The 22,367-nt window shown below is 39.1% G+C and overlaps 1 protein-coding gene across 1 annotated transcript in view; it reads left to right on the plus strand.

Moving 5' to 3' along the window:
* MEGF10 (multiple EGF like domains 10) overlaps positions 1 to 19,758 on the plus strand; it is a 110,823-nt gene extending 91,065 nt beyond the window's left edge. The window contains exons 13-23 of the mRNA XM_077291435.1: positions 1,538 to 1,684; positions 2,721 to 2,855; positions 2,949 to 3,077; positions 4,492 to 4,620; positions 7,015 to 7,143; positions 7,257 to 7,385; positions 7,822 to 8,058; positions 9,031 to 9,158; positions 10,183 to 10,306; positions 11,224 to 11,430; positions 15,754 to 19,758. Coding sequence (XP_077147550.1) covers positions 1,538 to 1,684; positions 2,721 to 2,855; positions 2,949 to 3,077; positions 4,492 to 4,620; positions 7,015 to 7,143; positions 7,257 to 7,385; positions 7,822 to 8,058; positions 9,031 to 9,158; positions 10,183 to 10,306; positions 11,224 to 11,430; positions 15,754 to 15,914 — 1,655 coding nt within the window. The 3' untranslated portion in view covers positions 15,915 to 19,758. The remainder of the gene's footprint in view (positions 1 to 1,537; positions 1,685 to 2,720; positions 2,856 to 2,948; positions 3,078 to 4,491; positions 4,621 to 7,014; positions 7,144 to 7,256; positions 7,386 to 7,821; positions 8,059 to 9,030; positions 9,159 to 10,182; positions 10,307 to 11,223; positions 11,431 to 15,753) is intronic.
* The last annotated feature ends 2,609 nt before the right edge of the window (positions 19,759 to 22,367 follow it).

Below are 22,367 nucleotides of genomic sequence, written 5' to 3' on the forward strand. Positions count from 1 at the left end.
GCCTAGTTGGGTTTTACCATGTGGCAGCATTACATTCTCCTTTATATCATTGTACATAGTAGCATTCATATTTCCATCAATTCTATGCAGAGGTCCAATGGCAGTAGCAGAAAAGCAGCCACAAACCATGACATTTCCACCACGTTTCACTGTAGGTATCGTTGTTTTTCAATTGGGCAGTATATATATTGCTTGCCATCATTAACAAACAGATTGAACTTGGATTCACCTGACGACAGCACTTTAGACTAATCTGACTCTTTCCATTAGCTGTGTTCTTTGGCAAACTCAAGTTGGATGTTCCGGTTCTTGCAGAGATGAAAGGCTTCTTGATTGGAACTGGTGCATTCAACCCTACTGCTCTTAGCACCACCTTTGGCGACTCAATTTGACCCCATATTCTTGGTTCATTTCATGAGAAATCTGTACAGCACTTTTATGGACATGAGATACTGACTTTTCTTAATAATGTGAACTTAGGAGGAAGTTTTCCGTGATCGTCCACTTCTAAGTTTGTCAGCTGTTCCATAACCCTATTTTTCTTTATTATATGTGACACTTGACTCTGAGAGCAGTTGAATTCCATAGCTCCCTCTTTTTCGCTTTTTGACTGACTTCACTCTCAGAATAATAAGCTTCCTGACATCTGCTGATAAATTTGGCTTTGTCTATGCCATGTTTAAACCAAAAACCACACAAAAAAATTAGGCAAATTTGACTAACCATAATAAAATATGAGAAACATTTGACCTAGCAAATGTTGGAAACTAACACACAGAGGAATAAAACAATGTCAAACACAATTTTCATCCTTATAGCTGATAACCATTTGGTTTCGGTTTACTAAAATCACCATGAAAATGGCATCACAACAACCAGACAGAAGTAATCACACTTTAAAAAAAAGCAAAACTTTTTGTCGCTAATGTATATTTCATGTTTGCATGCTGTAGGATACAGAGTGCAACTTTATTTGTTAGTTAAGATCTAGAGTTAGCGGAGAATACAGACAAAGCTACATGGTGCAGTCTCTGGCACTTTCTAAAATCAAGACACTGAATTAACAAGCCTTTCAAAAAAATGCACTTAATATTAATCTGGGAAAAATGAAATATGCTTCCAGGTTAATACCAAGCCTTAAAACTGGTAAAGCTACTTTATAAAGGGCAGCACGGTGACACAGTGGGTAGCATTGCAGTGCTGGAGTCCTGGGTTCAAACCCCACCAAGGACAACATCTGCAAAGAGTTTGTATGTTCTCTCCGTGTTTGTGTGGGTTTCCTCCGGGTTCTCCAGTTTCCTCCCACATTCCAAAGACATACAGATAGGGAATTTAGAATGTGAGCCCCGTCGGGGACAGCAATGATAATGTGTGCAAACTGTAAAGCGATGCGCTATATAAAAATAAAGATTATTATTATATACATAAGTAATCTGGAAGTAGCACACATCATGCACACATCACATTAACACTATTACAAGCTTATTATTGGCTAAAAACATTCTTCTTACATTATCTTATATGTTCTTTTTACCAGGTATGCACTGTGACAGTGTCTGTCCAGGAGGACACTGGGGACCGAACTGCTCTAAGTCTTGTAATTGCATGAATGGGGCCTCCTGCTCACCGGATGAAGGGATTTGTGAATGTGCACCAGGCTACAGAGGGACCACATGTCAAAGAAGTGAGTATAACCGGTCTTATATATATACACTCACTGGCCACTTTATTAGGTACACCTGTCCAACTTCTTGTTAACACTTAATTTCTAATCAGCCAATCACATGGCGGCAACTCAGTGCTTTTAGGCATGTAGACATGGTCAAGACAATCTCCTGCAGTTCAAACCGAGCATCAGTATGGGGAAGAAAGGTGATTTGAGTGCCTTTGAACGTGGCATGGTTGTTGGTGCCAGAAGGGCTGGTCTGAGTATTTCAGAAACTGCTGATCTACTGGGATTTTCACGCACAACCATCTCTAGGGTTTACAGAGAATGGTCCGAAAAAGAAAAAAAATCCAGTGAGCGGCAGTTCTGTGGGCGGAAATGCCTTGTTGATGCCAGAGGTCAGAGGAGAATGGGCAGACTGGTTCGAGCTGATAGAAAGGCAACAGTGACTCAAATCGCCACCCGTTACAACCAAGGTAGGCCTAAGAGCATCTCTGAACGCACAGTGCGTCGAACTTTGAGGCAGATGGGCTACAGCAGCAGAAGACCACACCGGGTACCACTCCTTTCAGCTAAGAACAGGAAACTGAGGCTACAATTTGTACAAGCTCATCGAAATTGGACAGTAGAAGATTGGAAAAACGTTGCTTGGTCTGATGAGTCTCGATTTCTGCTGCGACATTCGGATGGTAGGGTCAGAATTTGGCGTAAACAACATGAAAGCATGGATCCATCCTGCCTTGTATGGAGCATCTTTGGGATGTGGAGCCGACAAATCTGCGGCAACTGTGTGATGCCATCATGTCAATATGGACCAAAATCTCTGAGGAATGCTTCCAGCACCTTGTTGAATCTATGCCACGAAGAATTGAGGCAGTTCTGAAGGCAAAAGGGGGTCCAACCCGTTACTAGCATGGTGTACCTAATAAAGTGGCCGGTGAGTGTATATATATATATATATATATATATATATATATATATATATATTCTTGTAATCTATGTGGATGTGCTTCTATAACATTTACTTATTACTTCTTGCTTTATGTGCTTGCAGTCTGTTCTCCTGGATTTTTTGGACATCGATGTAGCCAAGCTTGTCCACAATGTGTCCACAGCAATGGTCCCTGCCACCATATGACGGGCATGTGTGACTGCCTAGCTGGATTCATGGGTTCACTGTGCAATGAAGGTGAGGACGTTTCACTTCTTTTATCACAAGGCAATATGAGAACTGCTGGACTCATAATGTATAACCAAACTCTTGTACTACTTTCCCCATTAGTTTGTCCCAGCGGCCGTTATGGAAAGAATTGTGCTGGTATTTGTACATGTACCAACAACGGAACTTGTAACCCCATCGATGGATCTTGCCAATGTTACCCTGGGTGGATTGGCAACGATTGCTCCCAGTGTAAGTCTATTTTGTTTATTGGACCAGCATTATTTTATGTGCTGCCATGTTGTATTTATACTTGTAAATGTATTTTTCCAACAAAGTTTAGATCATCTGTAGACAATGTTTGTCCTATGTAGCTTTGGTTACAGGCGGAAACATCATGTTATTCAGAGACATGTAGCGGCAGCTGAGGCAGTCATCAGATTCAATAACGAATTAGGAGCAATTAACAGTGAGCAGGAATCTAGGACACCAAAGAGTTAGCCAACTCTTTACATCTAACACATTCGAAACGTCTGTTAAGGCCACATTAGAGGCAGAAGATCCTAATACACTCAGTAATAAGACTATCTGCCCACAAGGAAGGAAGCCGACATGAGCACAAAGAGTTATGACACTCTGTTAATAGCAGGAACTAAATGGAGTGAAATGCAGACAAAGGCCTCGGTGTAAAATGATCCAATTCATGTGGAAAAAAAGAGACCTTTCACTCTCTAATTATATAAGCCATGGCTTTCACATAAGAGGACATGACCTAAAATTTTACACAGACATTCCAAGACTATTTGAAAAGTGAATTAACCTGAGAAGACAACACAGTATTTATTCTCATTTATTAGAAATAGCATAAATGCCAATTTCGTGCTACTGATTTACTACTAGACTCACGCTGTTAAAAGATTAGCCACTGCGTAGTTTTCTGTAATGCCACATCCTTTAGGCTTCATTTGTCAGTCATTTTTTTAATGGACAGAGTCTCATCAGTGATTTTCATCAGAATGTCTCCTTCACATCTATCGGTCAGTGAAAAACGAACAGTACGAGTGCCGTCTGATTTTTTTTTTTCATAGACACGTAGACTTTCATTACCGAGTTTCATCAGACACACAGATCAGCAATCTCCATAAAATATCAAGCACACGTGAGCAGCCCCATAGACTATCATAGGTTTGAGTGCTAATTTCGAAAAAAAAAATGGATAACACTGGGACGTGAAAAACTGATCTGTGAATGGACCCTTACTTTACATCATCTACTCCCCCCTCACAGCATCCATTCAGTCCATAACATGACTTAAAGGGAACCTGTCTGCAAGATTTTGCTCAGTAAACTACAGACACTGTCAGGTTGGCGCCGTTATACTGATTAAAATGAAACCTCCCTTGATACATCAGATTACATGGGGAATTGAAATACATAATGGCTAAGCCACCAATGTATATTCAGGCTCCTAGTAGCCTGCAGAGACATATTGTATGAATTCCGCACAATACTTAATATCTGTACAAGCAATATTACAGTAAGATACACACACTAGAAAGTTACATAATTTCCGAAGTCAATAATTAAAATTTGAGTCAGAATTGAATAAGTTTAGAGAATTTTACAAGAATGAGGCTAAACTTATAAAAAATGTGATTAATTTCAGCGTGTCCTCCCGGTCACTGGGGACCCAACTGTATTCACACCTGTAACTGCCATAATGGGGCCTTATGCAGTGCGTATGATGGAGAGTGCAAATGTTCTCCTGGATGGACTGGACTTTACTGCACCCAAAGTAAGATCTGTATACAAACTTCATTTGTGCATCATGTTACAATATTAAAAATTCATATCCCTCAATACAAACAGATAGTAGAAAACATCAGGTATTTATATTTGTACTTGCATACATTCTGCATGATGAAGGAATTTGTGAATGATCTGAAAATCCAGGAATTAAAATACTCAAGCGTCGAGTCGTAATCATCTGTCCCCTGGAGACTCGCTACTTTGATCATTTTGAGGTCGTGGTATCTAAACGTTCTGCAGCAGAATATGTATTAGTTGTAAGTAATACATTGTTAGATTAAAAGGAATTTAACTTCCATTAAAACAATTGTTTCTATAATGTGTTTTATATAAACTGTATCAATAACATGAACTTATGGTAGTCAGCGAAGGACTGGGAATCATTGCACTATATAAAGTGCAATGGCTGATTAAATTCAATGTAACAATTATTTTTTCTTTATTTATCCTGCGTTCAACTAAAGTGAGTAACCAAAAATAGCAGCGTGCAAACTCTTACAATGTGACTTGTTTTTGTGGATTTTTCAGAATTGACAGTCATACTTTATGTACTTTTTAACATTATATCTGTATGTCTTGGATTCTGCATTTTCAGATTTCTGTGGGACTGATTTCTAATTTTTAGTTTTCCCTCAGCTCCAAAAAGGGAGGAAACTAGCTGCTTTTATGTCTCCAATGCACAGCACACAAAAAAGAGGGGATTCAGCTACACAATGATTCTAGCACACCCTCAGAAGCAGCAGCATGGTGGACATTATACAACAATACAACAACAATGGGTAGTCCTGGCTTTTGAAATGGGCAAAATTGCAAAGTGCTTGTAAAGCAAACAACTTTGCAGTTTACCTTAGACAGAAGGAATTTTTATTTCTATAGTGTACAGCTTGTGCTAGGTTACTAGTGATCTCTGCAGAGTATCAGAGGTGGACGGTTTCCTAGGCAAGGAGCGAGCGCTTGCAAGCACTAATCTCTGATAGCAGCATCTGAGATATCCCTATGGAAATCAGCGACGCAGCAATGATGCTACGGCAACTAGGAAGCCAGAAGGCAGGGGAGAAGTAGGCTCCTGAATATTGAAAAAGAGAATAAGCTTTTAAAAGGTTGTTCCCAATGTCATAAATAGGTTTAATAATAATGTATGTATTGCTATTGCCGGCGTCCGTCCGTATCACTAACAGTTCTGCCTGAGAATCCTGAACCTAGTAGTCTGAACAGAGCCTGAGTCCGTGTCCGTGTCAGTAACCGTTCTGCCAGAGGATCCAGAACTTAGTAGTCTGAATGGAGTCAGAGTCCATATCCATGTCTACGTACCTGACTCCTGGGGTCATCAGCTTCAGTAACGGGGACTGCCTACGAATAGTACCTGGCGGCTACCCGCAGCCAAGCCTGACTCCACGACACAGTGGCTGCACAAACCACTTGCGGCCCCTGCGTACGTAACAGCAAAGCTTCATTTTCTCCCTGTAGTTGCTGCTCCTGTAAGCCTGCCAGACAAGATTTAAGTGCTACTTAGGGGTCATGCAGTCATCCATACAACTTGGTCCGAGCATGGACCGCAATGCACACACTGGCCATGGGTATCCCAACCCAAACATGACAGGCTCATGTGAAACCGTTGTGCTCGGGTCAAAAGAACCGTGACGAGTCCATGCATTGACATCTGTTGTACGAACGTCTTCATGAGCCCTTACCTGCAGATCACCACTATATCAGTAGGTAAATAACGTAGATATTGGTTCTGGTGATTACAAGTTCTCTTCAAAAAGAGGCATTTTTCTGTTATAATACATATCACAAAGTTTCTTATTATCGCTTGTACTGGTGATTTATGAAAATAAATATCTACCATATGAAGCAGCAGTACACATGGTCCGCCAACACAACATACAACTCCAATGAAAAAAGAAAACTGAGAGCACTCACCGTCCTAAAAATCAGTCCTTTATTGCAACGGAAGAATCTTCAGCAGGGGAGAATGTGAATTGTGACAGACGATGGCCGTTTCGTGCTGCTGTGCTTCCACGGCAAAACGGCCGTCGTCTGTCACAATTCACATTCTCCCCTGCTGAAGATTCTTCCGTTGCAATAAAGGACTGATTTTTAGGACGGTGAGTGCTCTCAGTTTTCTTTTTTCATTGGAATTTTCCTGCATAGTTTTTTCAGATTGAGCACCCGATCCTTTTGGGGCATTTATGGCACGTGGCTGTGGTGAATGTGAGGCGCAGTGAACCCTTGTTGCAGTGGTGCAGATTCTTTGCTCTTTTTTTATTGTGGTACAACATACAACTCCACCTGAATGTGGACATGCTGTTCCTTTGCTATAGTGACTGCTGAGGCCCCCGCGATATTATAAGTAATAACATTATTATCATTCCCATAGGATGCCCACTGGGTTACTTTGGAAAGGAGTGTTCCCGAGTGTGTCAATGTCAGAATGGTGCCGACTGTGACCACATAACTGGGCAATGTACATGTCGCACAGGATTCATGGGAAAACACTGTGAACAGAGTAAGTCCAAATAACCATAGTACTTTTGTTTGACAATTACTGTTGCGACAGATTTCCATTATCTAGGAGCACTAATCTACTTATACTCATGACCATTTTCTGTGTCCTGTTAGAATGCCCAGCTGGTTCGTACGGATACGGATGCCGACAAGTTTGTGATTGTGTTAATAATTCCACATGCGACCACATTACTGGAACCTGTTACTGCAGCCCAGGCTGGAAAGGGACAAGGTGTGACCAAGGTGAGGGGTCTAGATGCGATAACCATCCTGCAGCTGTCTAGTAGTTAGTCCTATGGTTGGCCTGTATCAGTGACTATTTGTGTTAGTTACGGAGTTATACTAAGTAATGAAGTTACCAAACAGTTTAATAAGAAGTATCACACAAGGAAATGAAGGAATTTGATTATTTCAGTTTTTGATATAGAAAAGTAGTAATATTTTATTGGATTTAATGTGATTCTCACTTAATTATGTTATTAATGGTGGACTCACAATGAGCATATTATATGTAGAAAGTGTAATTATCTGTTCTGTACAATGAGGCGCCCACATTATTAAATAGTCATTTATTGTCTTCTGTAAGATCAATTAATTGTCTCAGCTAATGACCTCTTACACAATTCACCCTTCATATCTATGTGTGCTAATTAATGTTCTCATTTATCTTCCTTTCTAGCTGTAATGATAATTGTAGGAAACCTGAACAGCCTGACCCGCACAAGTGCTGCCATCCCTGCTGACACTTACCAGATTGGTGCCATTGCTGGCATCATTATCCTTGTCCTGGTGGTCCTGTTCCTGCTAGCCCTTTTTATTATCTACAGACATAAACAGAAGGGCAAAGAGACAACGATGCCATCTGTATCCTACACCCCAACCGTCCGAGTCCTCAGCACAGATTATACCATTGCAGGTAATAGTTTTCTATAGAATAATACATTCATTGGGCCGGATTTTCACTTATGGCTAATTCTTCTTTTAATTCGTGCCTTTTTAAAAGTTTATTTTTATTTCTGGTCTCTGGGGGGGGGGGGGGGTTTATGCTCATCAATGTGGGTGTGTTTTTTTCAGATTTGTATTCGGATCATTCATCATTTGCAACTTTTTTTTAAAAAGTCACAAAATTTGCCGCAAATGTACTCAATTTCATCAGAGAGTAAATTTAATGAAATCTAGTTATTTTGTTGAAAATTTGTGAGCCATTTAGAGAAATGTCTGACTTTCACACTAACAAAAATCACAAATAGTATAGCATATTATAACACAAAAACTGAAGAGTCACATATTTATACACTGCAGGACATAAAATATTGCACAAATAGTACTCTCAAAGAAAAAACACAGAAATTAATCAGGGCCAGTGTGTGTGTTTTATGGAAAAAAATGTAAAAAATGAAATAAGAATATACCAATTGTCAGTCATTCTTTGGCTTTCATTCATTTTCCTATTGCATTTTCTTTCAATTATAGCTATAAGCAGTCAATGTGGCCATTCTGTACTCTGATTTGATTCTGTAAGATTCATGTGGAATGTGACCCAGAAAATAGAACCATTTATCTGGAAGTATTCAGAAAACCTCTGTATTGTACACAGGCTCCATATAGCAGCCGAGTGCCTATGGCTCTATAGACGCCATGTGCTGCCATAGAAGCTCAACATGTATGGACATCTAATGTTACATAACGCATCACACCTACAGACCACAGCAAACAAAAGAAAAATGTAGACATAAAATAGATTTGTTGGTGAGTTCCCTATGCTACACTCTGCTGCCTCTTCAGATGAAAACCCCTGAGATTTCGAAGATGTAATGTATTCATTGGGGAAAAGCAGGTTTAGCTGTAACAATGGAAATACTAATTTTTAAATATTTATTTCACATAGATACTCTCCCGCACAATAATGGAGCAAATCCCAACAGCCAGTACTTCTCTAATCCAAGCTATCACACACTGAGTCAGTGCACAAGTGGACTTCATCTTAGTAATATGGACAGAATGGTGGTTTCTAAGGTAAGGCATCATATCTTCATGGTTATTTTACACAACTACAACTAGGGCTGAAAAGAGCTGCAGTACTTAGCCCCTTCATCCTTAGCATTGGTTAGGGTACCGAAGGGTAGACCTCCACTGATCATAAGTTCATGACAAATCCCAGCGACATAACATCATTTTATGACAAGGGAATGACCCTTTACTATGTTCTACCACCAGTATTGTTTCCTTTGTCCCATACCTTATCTTCTCCATACAGTCATCTTGGTGGCATGGAAAGATTATAAAAACATTGCAAATGATGATGACATGTGCATAACATGATATTGGTAAAGTATAAATTGAACCAACCACTGGAGGAGTTCCAGAAAGTCTGCCCTCTACTCATGTTCTGCTGGGGTGTTTTGAGGACAACTGGTCACGATGATATTCCTGCTGGTTAGATTGACTTGCCATTCATGGGAATAGCTTTGGGGCTAAAAGTACTACACTAGATTTATCTTCAATGATTACATAGTTACCTCTTCCTTCCTAGCTTCTCTAAGACCCCAACTTCAGGATTCTATAAACCTAACAAGGCTTTCAAATTGTGGCTGATGGAGCTTGACACCTTTGTTGCTTGTGCAAAAGCTGAATCTGGGTCTATGTACCACAAAACAATAAATCTATTACTTAGCTCTGTATTTTCTTTTTTAATTTAGGTCTAAGTCTATAAATTCAACATCATGAATTCCTATTTATATATTACTAGGAGTAAAGAGGACTATTCTTAAAGGACTTTTCTATCAATAAATCAATAATACCATTTAATTATTTAACATTTCTCTTTGGTCTGTTAATTAAGTCATTACAAGTCCTTCAGACTAAAGCAATAACCTTAAGTAGAGTTCCACAAAAATAAAACGTTATTGACTGATTGACTGTCATGACCTATTCATTATCTGTTAAGATGACAGCCGCTATCGACAGATGCAGTAATAGTGATGGAACTGATCTGTAACAAATTATTGCATTAGAATTTGCATTTTCATTTTTTATGCAGTCAAAAAGCAGTCAACTCTTTGGAAACCTCAAGAGTTTGGATCCTGGGAAGAGATCACACACTATTGATTACACAGGAACGCTGCCAGCAGACTGGAAGCAAGGAGGATTTCTGACTGAACATGGTAATACTAAGGATGCAACATGAGCTTTATGCACTGTGCACAAAGAATGGGCTGCAAATCAGCAGTATATGAAGAGGAAAAGTAGTTTTATATAGAGTTATTTATTTCATAGTATAATGTAAACTAGCATTGTGCAAATCTCCTGAAATTCGATTTGAGCAGATTCCCTTAATTTAGGGTGATTAAGGGAACTTTGCCTGGAAGAAATTGAAAAAAAAAAATAAAAATCTCATGCAGTCTGCTCCTCATTCTCCCTTATACATGCCCAACTGCTGTCCGATCATTCGATTGTCTCGCTTCGGCCTTCTTTGCTTTCCGGTCGCTTCTAGATCTTCTTTCTTCTGGCTTTGCTGTTGACACATTCATGTGGGGCAAGACGCATGTCAATGACATTACTGATGCCCTCTACATGACTGCTTGGTGTCTAATCAGTGTTGTCGCCAGAAAAGAGAAAACCTGGAAACGTTCGAAAGGAGAAGAATACCGATTAGGAGCCAATCGTGGAAGCTAGCGGCGATGAGATAGGTATGGGCATTTTTTTCCCTAAAATACAAAGGGAATGTGTCATCTTTAACTTTAGGCCTATTAGAGATCATTTTCTTTTCAACGTGCTTAACTGTTGTCAATAACAGTAATTTTGACCAGGGTTGCCAAACTTTTACATGCCACTGTAAGAAATTTCAACCAAATATTTTTACTTGTGTAAATGACCCTAAAACTCCTGCACTGAGTAGAATGTAGTAAGGTGTTTTCAAAATGCTGCAGTTAGTTGACATCACATTTTAATCCTATAAATTACAAGTATTTGATATCTCCAGTGCAAATTCTGTCTATTAGAAGGAAAAGATACGATTATACCATAACACGCTCTTTATCAAGTACACTTATCTGAACCTTTTGGTTTATGGTTTTCCCAGATCTCTTGAAGAGTTCTGCATATAGTATTAGCAGCTGTTCATTAAGCAGTACTGAAAACCCATATGCAACCATCAAGGATCCACCAGTTCTTCTACCAAAGCACACTGAGTGTGGTTATGTGGAGATGAAGTCACCGGCACGCCGAGACTCTGCCTATGCAGAGATAAGTAATACCAGCCTGGCCACCAAGAATGTGTATGAAGTCGGTAAGTGTTCCTTTAACTCATTCTTTACTTTTTTTTTTCCTTTTCTCGTTAAGAAGGAAACTTGACGGCAAATTTTTACATATGGAAATAATGGTATGGTTCTGTAGACACAATCATCCCCAATAAAAATAACACCTTTTTTGTAGATATCCGATGTGCCAGTCTTAAGAATTCTAGTGTAGAAGTCAACTGCAAATCAGGCTGGAAGTGCTATGGAGGAAGAAGCAGATCAAGTGCATGGACTCACCCCAGTGCTCTACCAGACTGATTTTCACATGACTGCTATGCTAGATTTCCAGTGACTGGCACGTAAAGTTGCTAGAAAAAACCTTAACAACTATAAAACTGCTTCCATATTATAAAAAGTGCTGACAAGTTCCTTTTAAAAAATTCCCAGTTCTTTGTGCAGCATGTAAATGGACCTTTAGTCTGTGTCTTTGATATGGGACATCTGTTTCCTGAATTTTCTTAATGGTAACATACTTGAATTTAAAAGGGAGGAGCATAAACATGATGTTATTCATGGAATAATTAAAGGCATCTCTATAAACAAGAAAACATTTTCAAAAAAGCCCTTAATGGTGTACAACGATACAAAAAAGTTCTCAATCACTGACCCCCCTCCGCTCCTGTTCTCACACTGCCCAGTTCTCCATTGATCATTATTTCCTGGTGCTTCGTTGATGTTTCGACACAGAAATGTGAGCACAGCAGCCAATCACTAGCTGGAGCAGGTCTTTGTAATGGCCATTGCATCAGGGAATATAGGCTGGGGGTGGGCAGCATCCAAACCCGAGTGGCAGGGAATCGGTGTGGTGAGTATGCCTTTGTACATAATTTTGCTTCTCTGGAATACCCCTTTAATATCTAATTTCTAGCAATTTTCCTTTTACCCAAAAAGCTTGCTATGTCGTACAACAGATGAGTCATTTATGGGATAAAAGGCAAGCAATTATTTTAGATAGTTACATTGTTGTTGCTTTTCATTGCAGCACATTATTTTTCAAGGCCACCTAAAATGGTAAGGCACTCTTGAATGAAACATTTTAGTGTGCATGTATGATTATCTGAAATGTTTTTTCTTTCTGTTTATGTGGATTAAGCTTGTTTGGATCTTCAGTGAGGTACAGAGATTCTGCATTTTTCACTTATCTTGTGGATAGATGACAAATGATTATTTATGAGGCAGACTCATTTATCTGTCCATGATGGGCTTTTGACCCTAAGGCTTAGGTTATAGGCAACCTGTTACATGGATTAATTTACTGCCCGAACTACAAGCTCTAAGTGCTTCGGGGTGGCCTGTGGGCAGGTCTTTCCTTGGTTTCTCTGACTAAAGGTACCTTCACATTAAGCGACGCTGCAGCGATAGCGACAACGATGCCGATCGCTGCAGCGTCGCTGTTTGATCGCTGGAGAGCTGTCACACAGACCGCTCTCCAGCGACCAACGATGCCGAGGTCCCCGGGTAACCAGGGTAAACATCGGGTTGCTAAGCGCAGGGCCGCGCTTAGTAACCCGATGTTTACCCTGGTTACCATCGTAAAAGTAAAAAAAACAAACAGTACATACTTACATTCGCGTCCCCCGGCGTCCGCTTCCCTGCACTGTGTGAGCGCCGGCCCTAACAGCAGAGCGGTGACGTCACCGCTGTGCTTTTACTTTCACTTTAGGGCCGGCGCTCAGTCAGAGCAGGAAGCGGACGGCGGGGGACGCGCAGGTGAGTATGTACTGTTTGGTTTTTTTACTTTTACGCTGGTAACCAGGGTAAACATCGGGTTACTAAGCGCGGCCCTGCGCTTAGTAACCCGATATTTACCCTGGTTACCAGCGTAAAACATCGCTGGTATCGTTGCTTTTGGTGTCAAATCTGACGATACATGCCGGTCTGACGACCAAATAAAGTTCTGAACTTTATTCAACGACCAGCGATATCACAGCAGGATCCTGATCGCTGCTGCGTGTCAAACTAAACGATATCGCTAGCCAGGACGCTGCAACGTCGCGGATTGCTAGCGATATCGTTTAGTGTGAAGGTACCTTTAGAGCAGGAAGATAAGACTCTGCCTCCAGTCCTGCTCCAGAGCACGAGCATCTCATGAGCTGAAAACTTCGAACACTGATTACACAAGAACTACAAGACGGATTTCTCCACCCCAAGTATCGTTTCAATCAGTATAACAGCATTAACCTGACAATGCCTGTTATTTAGCAAAATCCTGCCTGACAGGTTAACTTTAAAGGAATTGTCCAATTTGCAAAAAAGATAATGAAGAAAAATCCTACTTCAAGGGCAGGTCACAATTCAAGATCCTGATCCATTAGTCATAATAAAGAAAGTTTGCAAGAAAAGTCTCTTGCTGGAGGACTTTACATGCAAGAAAACAGCACCACAAATAGTACGACATACATGATACAACATAGAAGAGCAGAAAGGTTTCCAAACAGCTATTCGAGGCTCAGGGAAATCCTCAATGCAAAGTATAGAGAAACCACAACACTCCAGTGGTGTAATAACAATGTAGATTTATTCTCCCAAAAGTTTGTTGAAACATTTTGAACGTCTTTGAGTCTTTTTGATGCTTGAGACAGACCTATTGAGGGTTGAAAAATGCTACAATATGTATTTGCTAGAATAAATCTTCATCTTTATCACACCATTTGTGTGCTGTGGTTTTTTTTAACATATTTCTGGTTTACTTGGCATGTCTGTGCATTACATGGACAGCCTGTTGACAGCAATCTAGACCACATAATGCTTTCAGTTGCTGCTACTTTTGATCCATGTGGATCTCAGTTGCACTCCACGCTGTGATGAATTTGTCAGGTGACCCTCCTATAAGAAAGGGACTATTCAAAGTGGAGAACTCCTTTAAGTAATGCTATGACTTTCCTGGTGACAGCAGAACACAATAATATGTGCTGTCAATATTCCCATGCCATTACTGTTACCTGAGCTGGAGTATCTATTAAACCTACTATTAAAAAAAACTACAGGGCATAAAACAAATAATAATGATTGACCTCACACTGCACATACAATATGTTGAAATGAAAAGAAGCAACCACCCCCCAACATAAAAATTATGTATTTGAAAATGACTGTCTTTACAAAGATTTAGATTTTGTGAAATGATTTGCTAGAGAAAAATTAACTCTAAGGGGCAGATTCATCAAGACTGGCATTGCGCATACCATTCTTAATGACCGGCTCGCTGGAGTGCAATGCGTAAAAAATTCATTAAGATATGCCACTTAATTAATTCTGCGCGTCTTCTCAGTGGCTTTCACCTCTTTATGCCTCACCAGAAATGGTGTAGCATTTCTGCTGTAAAAAATGCGGGCATCTTTAAAGAATTTGTCAAGCATGCATAGCCATATGCTGGCTCTTCCCCAGCTATGTCCATTTTGTTGGAAATGCTTAAAACTGGGGTGAAAACTTCATAATTTGAAAAAGTTTTGTGCAACTTCATCTTGTGCAAAAATGTGGTGACTGTTCAAGGGGTATCGTTTCTCCTTATGGAGAGTGACATACCATCTCTGGCTTGTCAAGGTAAGGAGGCTTATTTGCCGTACAATGCTCCTCTAGGAATTTAAATATGCAAATTGCCTCTTCTGAGAAAAAGAGGACTTAAACTCTACAGCGCCACCTATTGGAAGTAGCGATCCTACAAGTCACAATCAACCCTTTAACGAGTCGTGCAATATGACTTAGGACTAAGTCATATTGCACGACTCGTTAAAGGGTTGATTGTGACTTGTAGGATCGCTACTTCCAATAGGTGGCGCTGTAGAGTTTAAGTCCTCTTTTTCTCAGAAGAGGCAATTTGCATATTTAAATTCCTAGAGGAGCATTGTACGGCAAATAAGCCTCCTTACCTTGACAAGCCAGAGATGGTATGTCACTCTCCATAAGGAGAAACGATACCCCTTAGACCCCATGTCCAGAGCCTCTCACCTAGCCAAATCAGTTCTCATGCTTCGCACTGACGAGGGCCAACAGCCCGAAACACCATGTCTGCGAATTGAGATACTGATTTGGCTTTTATCCTAAGTCATATTGCACGACTCGTTAAAGGGTTGATTGTGACTTGTAGGATCGCTACTTCCAATAGGTGGCGCTGTAGAGTTTAAGTCCTCTTTTTCTCAGAAGAGGCAATTTGCATACAGTGACTGTTCAAAACATTTTAATCCAGTTTTCTGGTATTAAGCTTTGATGAATAAGGCCCTAAATGTTTCTAAGAAAGAAATTTGCAATTCCAATATTGGTTAATTTCACAAGATAATTAATGACAGTACTATATATTTACATCTTTTCCTTAGAGCCTACTGTGAGTCATGCCCAAGGAGGGTTCAACAGCACCGGTAAAGCCAGCCAGGATCTCTATGACCTTCCTAAGAACAGTCACATTCCATGCCACTACGACCTTCTTCCTGTCCGGGACAGCACTTCATCTACTAAAACTGAGGCAACTAGTGAATGATAGTAGCAATCAATCACTCCCCAGCATACTACGCTGACTCCTGCTGAACTGTATGCTTCAGTTCACTAGACTGTTATCAAGTGAGACTACTGTCCTCGGCATTACATGACTGCACCAGCAAAGCTGGAAACCTGTTTTGCCAAGTGAAGGACAACCCTAAAGACGCGATGGATGAAGTAGCAATGCTGACTTGACAATATACAAGGGCTGTTAATTGAGCTCACCGATATGCTGTATAACAATAGAGAATATTTCAAGTCTTTGAAATACATACCACTAACACTTTACCCGCAGGAGCCGGAAAGCTTTCATTCCATAGATCCATATTGATCAGTTCTAATTTCCTGATGGCGAAAATACATTTTTACATTGTTCTTTGATTTGCACTGACCTGGCTTTGTTATACAAGTCAGTGAGTGCGTGTATAATAGTACTGTGTATTAGTATGGTAGCGATGTTGTAGAGATACAACTCACATGAATGGAAATTTGAAGACCACATGTTAAAGCGGTTGTCCACTACTAGGACAACCCCTTCTTAAACTAAATGTTCGGTCCCGATAAAATAATAGTCTCTACTCACCTCCCGTGTCGCCTCCATTCCAGCGGTGTCGACACTCGCTGTCCCAGGGCTGTGATGCGGTGGAATGACACATGATGCCTGCTGCCTAATCAGCGCTGGCATCACTGTTTCTGCCTTCAGACAAATTAAACATGAAGAGGAAGTCCGGGATCAGCTGTAGCACTGGCTTCCTCTTCATGCTCAGTTTGTCCAAAGGTGGAGACAGTGACGACACTGCAGGAACGGCAGTGGCACAGGAGGTGAGTATAGGCTTCATTATTTTATCGGGCCAAACATTTAGTTTAGGCAGGGGTTGTCCTAGTAGTGGACAACCTCTTTAAACCACTACATGATGTTTTAGCCAGGGTTTAGTCAATGAGTGGAAGTATTTGTGTGTACATATGTATAAACCCTGCCATAAGGTGGTGTCTACAACATTTTATTATTGTATGGTAGTTCCAACGTGGGCGTTATTTATACTTATTTTGGTGAACCCTTCACAAATCAAACTTGATGCTTTAGTGTAACAAGACTAAAATGGGTAATACGTTTCCAGGTATATTGAAGGTCGGCTATAATCAACATATGGGAATAAGATAGGCTAAAACGTGTACTAGTGTAAAGCTTGCTGATTATACCCAATGATCAAGAATTCTACATCAAGACTACATGACCCCATGGTAATAAATAAGATGGGAAGATTACATATTTAAGGGTCATTTTTATGGCTTTTCAATAGATGGCTTATCTATAGGATAGATTATGAGTGTATGATCAGTGTTGGTCTGACCCACAAGCTCTTCACCAATCTACAGAGCTGCAGTACTGGGCACAGTCGTATTTTAAGGGCATCACTGTCCCAAGGCAAAGACCCAGAAAACCCCTTTTAACACTGTAGATTAGCATACTGTTTATTTACCCAAGGTAAACTGAGTAATGTATAATTACATATAAATTACCTTCTAAGAAGTCGTTTTGTGAGCCAGGAGTCTGTTTATAAAAATAGTTTGCAATTTTAAGGATATCGCCAGAACCCACAAAATTGCAGATTCCATTCTGGGTAATTACTGGGTAAACAGCTGCACATTGTAAAAGGATGGCAGATAGCTGCACAAAATATAATTTTAGAACGCTAGTAAGAATCTAGCTTTTTTTTTGGTGTGATTGACAAAATGTTGACTTTATGAGCCGAATGGAATTTCTTCCAATTGTTTGCAAGGTACATTGGAAGTAAGATGATCGGTCCTAATGGAAACCTACACCTGTAGCAAATTGTGGTTGGCCATTAACCTTCAGGACTCATGAAACTATTGTAAATGCCAAATATCCAAATATCTCTGCACATATTTGGATCACTATTTTTTTGCATTATGCAAGGTGCATATCAGCAACTATTACTAGTTATGGTATTTCTTTATTTCTCCTGAATATAGTGACCCTGCAGAGTGTTGTACAAGACCAGTGTTATTAATTCCAGTTTTTTTAAATATGTGTTGTATTATAGCAAATACTTTACAGTGCCATGTGTAGATTATTTTATGCAACAAAAGTTGAGTTCCTGTGCATACTTAAGGTACCTTCTATTTTTTTTTCTTTTTTTTTATAATTAAATTAGATTTTATGCTTTATGCTTAAGCTGGACTTTTGCATAGCTCTTTAATGTTATTCTTCTAACCTTTTTTTTCTAATTTTTCTATCCAAGAACCTTCTTTGTATTCTTTACTTCAGTTTTGCGTGCAAAGTACATACTTACACAATTTAATGTTGGGTCAGTTTTCCAGCCAACTAAAAAACAAATATAATGACACATCATATAATTATAACACCACATTCCTTTAGGGGCAAGGTCTTGATTCCACAATATTTCTTTTTTGTGTGACTGAGAAAACTTGAATTGAGTGAAACTTTTATAATCTGAGTTTTAAGGAGAACAAGGTCTCTAGTACCAACTATTGGAGGTAGCAATATTAGAAGTCAATATTGACTCTCTAAAGAGCCATATAGTATGACTTTAAGGAAAGTCAGCAGGAATTCACACCCCAAACTATTTGTATGCACATCTAGTTCTTTCAAAGACAAGTCCAGCAATACTTTTACATGGCCAGTCTGTTCCTCCACTAATGAGAAATCAGTGTTTCATTTGTTTTGCAAATAAGGTTGAAAATCTATTTGTAGATCTGAAGCCTCTGTCACTCCAGCTCTATTCTTGGCCCAGCGCTGCCGCCTCCTCCTGTTTAACTGACGACTTATTTGCCTCAAGTTACACAGCATAGAAGCTGTCAGTCAAGCAGGAGGACGCAGCCATTTTGGGGCGGTAAATAGATGTGGAGTGATAGAGGCTTCAGATCTACAAATGGCTCTTCTGCCTTATTTACATACTACGGTAATTGAAACGCTGATTTCTAAGTAATGGAGGAAAGCTCTGACCATGTAAAATATGTTGCTGGACTTGTCTTTGAAAATTCAAAATGCACATAGTTTGGGTGCTGAAATCCTGCTGACAGATTCCCTTTAAGTCATAAAGCCAAAACAGACTCTTCTACAAAGGGGGATATATACTCCATGTTTTCCTTTTAGAGAAGATTCTGTTTTTTCTAGTGACTCTGTTCTTTTCCTTTTTGAAGAGGCTAGTTGCATACCTTTATCCCAGGGAGCCTTGCCTGGCCTATTTGTCGCTCTACACAACTGTGACAAGCTTCTCAATGAGAAAATTTACCTCTTAGACCTGAGTTTGAAGGACACATAAAACTTGTTAAGGATAATCCAAAATTTGTAAACCACTTCCTGCAATCTTGTATTGTACCTAAAATTTAGGCGTGCTGATGAATGACTGCATTTTATGTAATTGTGCTGTGCTATTGCCACTGCTGTAATTTTTTCTTATCTATGCTACATCTAAAAGGCCCCAATGGTGTAGGCCAACCAATGATAATGAGAATGCAGCCTATGTTTTCTTTTGTAGCAAGTTTTCTAGCATTCGGTCACTGATTACAGAATTATGAATGATCATTGAACTCAAAATGATTCATGTGTTTGGGTGAACATGGTTTAGGCCATGTTCACACATTCAGTATTTGGTCAGTATTTCACATCAGTATTTTTAAGCCCAAACCAGGTGTGGGTGATAAATCTAGAAGTGGAGACGTGATTCTATTATACTTTTCCTCTGATTGTTTCTCTCCTGGTTTTGGCTTACAACTACTGACCAAATACTGAACGTTTGAACATGACCATAGGATGAAAAAAAAAACCCGAAAGAAGAATGGACACCAGAGCTAATAAAATATAAAAATATACATTTTATGGAGATACTCTAAAATAATTAATAATTATAAGACAATAATAATAACTAGATAGTAATGACGCAAAAAGAAAGAGAGGGACGACGACCTAGTACCACATGCAGGAAACAAGGAGGTAAAAGGATTGCAACTTGCTAAATACACCTTATAAATCTCATATATAGATAGATAGATTGTCACAAAACAGTACTAATCAAGGGTGTACGAGTACATGGTAGAAAATGCATATAATTAGATGATAAAATATAGCCAACCAGATCCTTCAATATCCACTAATGCAAATAAATATAAAACAGTATAGAAAGTGCCAATAGTGCAATGGGTGAAATAAATACCATATTAAAGTGCCAATAGTGCACTAACTAAACCTAAGTAGGTACCGCATTAGCAACTATAATAAGCATATGCACTGCACTCAATCCACGTATAGTGAGGTATGATTACCAAATATATATATTTATATATATAGAAAGAGAGTCCCACTGCTGTGGTAATCCTCTTAAAATATATATGCGCTGCCAAATGGCAAAGTGCAGAGTATATAACAAAGAGTTTGTGATGGTGATATCACATACAAAGTAGTAAACTTAGAGGAGACCACAGCAGACAGTATTTAAACCCACTGTACGAGGAAAGAGACTAAATGGTAGAAGGGAATCGTTATGGTAGGCTAGACCAACCTGCTCCTACAGTAGATGTGGGTCTTTCTTCCCACATCTAGGAGCAGGTTGGTCTAGCCTACCATAACGATTCCCTTCTACCATTTAGTCTCTTTCCTCGTACAGTGGGTTTAAATACTGTCTGCTGTGGTCTCCTCTAAGTTTACTACTTTGTATGTGATATCACCATCACAAACTCTTTGTTATATACTCTGCACTTTGCCATTTGGCAGCGCATATATATTTTAAGAGGATTACCACAGCAGTGGGACTCTCTTTCTATATATATAAATATATATATTTGGTAATCATACCTCACTATACGTGGATTGAGTGCAGTGCATATGCTTATTATAGTTGCTAATGCGGTACCTACTTAGGTTTAGTTAGTGCACTATTGGCACTTTAATATGGTATTTATTTCACCCATTGCACTATTGGCACTTTCTATACTGTTTTATATTTATTTGCATTAGTGGATATTGAAGGATCTGGTTGGCTATATTTTATCATCTAATTATATGCATTTTCTACCATGTACTCGTACACCCTTGATTAGTACTGTTTTGTGACAATCTATCTATCTATATATGAGATTTATAAGGTGTATTTAGCAAGTTGCAATCCTTTTACCTCCTTGTTTCCTGCATGTGGTACTAGGTTGTCGTCCCTCTCTTTCTTTTTGCGTCATTACTATCTAGTTATTATTATTGTCTTGTAATTATTAATTATTTTAGAGTATCTCAGTAAAATGTATATTTTTATATTTTATTAGCTCTGGTTTCCATTCTTCTTTCGGGTTTTTGTGATTTTTGTATGGTTGAGCTCATACAGTAATTGCCCCATCTTTCGGTTTAATGACCATAGGATGAGTCTATCCTACAAAACCTAAACATGCCCAAACTTTAAGAACAATTTTGAATTCTTCTCTTCTCTCTATAGTCCTCGTCACTATCCAAGAGTTATAAGTGCGACCAAACAGGTCAGCGCATAAAAAGTACTTTATCTTTCCAGATTTGTAATACCGGTAAGTTAAAAAACTATTTCTATACTTTCCATGTTGCAATGGTTGTTCTAGTCTCTAAAGTTCATAGGCAGAGCAGATATTTTAAAGAATAGTTTCTAACCTTCGCATTGATAAAGGGCTTAAAACAGTTGTGCTGAATTAGACTAACATAGCTGCTTTCTTTCAAACAATCCCTCACTTGTGCATGGGTTATGTTGGCTATTGCAGCCCAGCTCCATCAAAGTGTACAGGACTGAGCTGCAATACCACACACAACCTGTGAACAGATTTGGCGCTATTTTTAGAAGAAAGTCGCCATGCTTGTTTCATCCTTGATGTTGGTATCTCTTTAAATTCTATCCAAAGATAATATATGCATTTGTATAGAGTTATCTATTAAGTCATTTTTTTCCATTTACTTTCCTGATTTTCCTCTAAAATAATTTGTTTTATTTTTGCTGTAAATTGAAGGTTGTATTTTTTGGTATGAAATTCATTTGTTCATCTGTTTTATGATTAAATGCATAATTTAGTAAAATAGGAGCTGAAAAACTAATTAGTTTAATTTAATAAACCATTAGAAAGTCCACATGTGATTTAAGCCTGATGTACAGAACCTGTAGCTAGGTATCTCAAACTTTGTTTTTGGGGTTCTTTGATTGTAAGATAAAAAAAGTTCTAAAGGATTTTATAAGTTATGGCGTGCCCCTACAAGGATGTCAGTATGACAAATCAGAACAATGCTATACTGACCCAACAAGTAACTAGGATATACTCAATGATGCCCCTTGAACGTCCTTAAGTTGACTATGTAAATTGCCTCTTTAGACAGGAAGAGGAATTGAACTTTAGTGCCTCCTATTGGAAGTAGCAATCCTAAAAATCAGTATAGACCCTTGACTATTAGGATTGCTACTTCCAATAA

This window comes from Ranitomeya variabilis, chromosome 1 (assembly GCF_051348905.1).
Source record: "Ranitomeya variabilis isolate aRanVar5 chromosome 1, aRanVar5.hap1, whole genome shotgun sequence".
NCBI lineage: Eukaryota > Metazoa > Chordata > Amphibia > Anura > Dendrobatidae > Ranitomeya > Ranitomeya variabilis.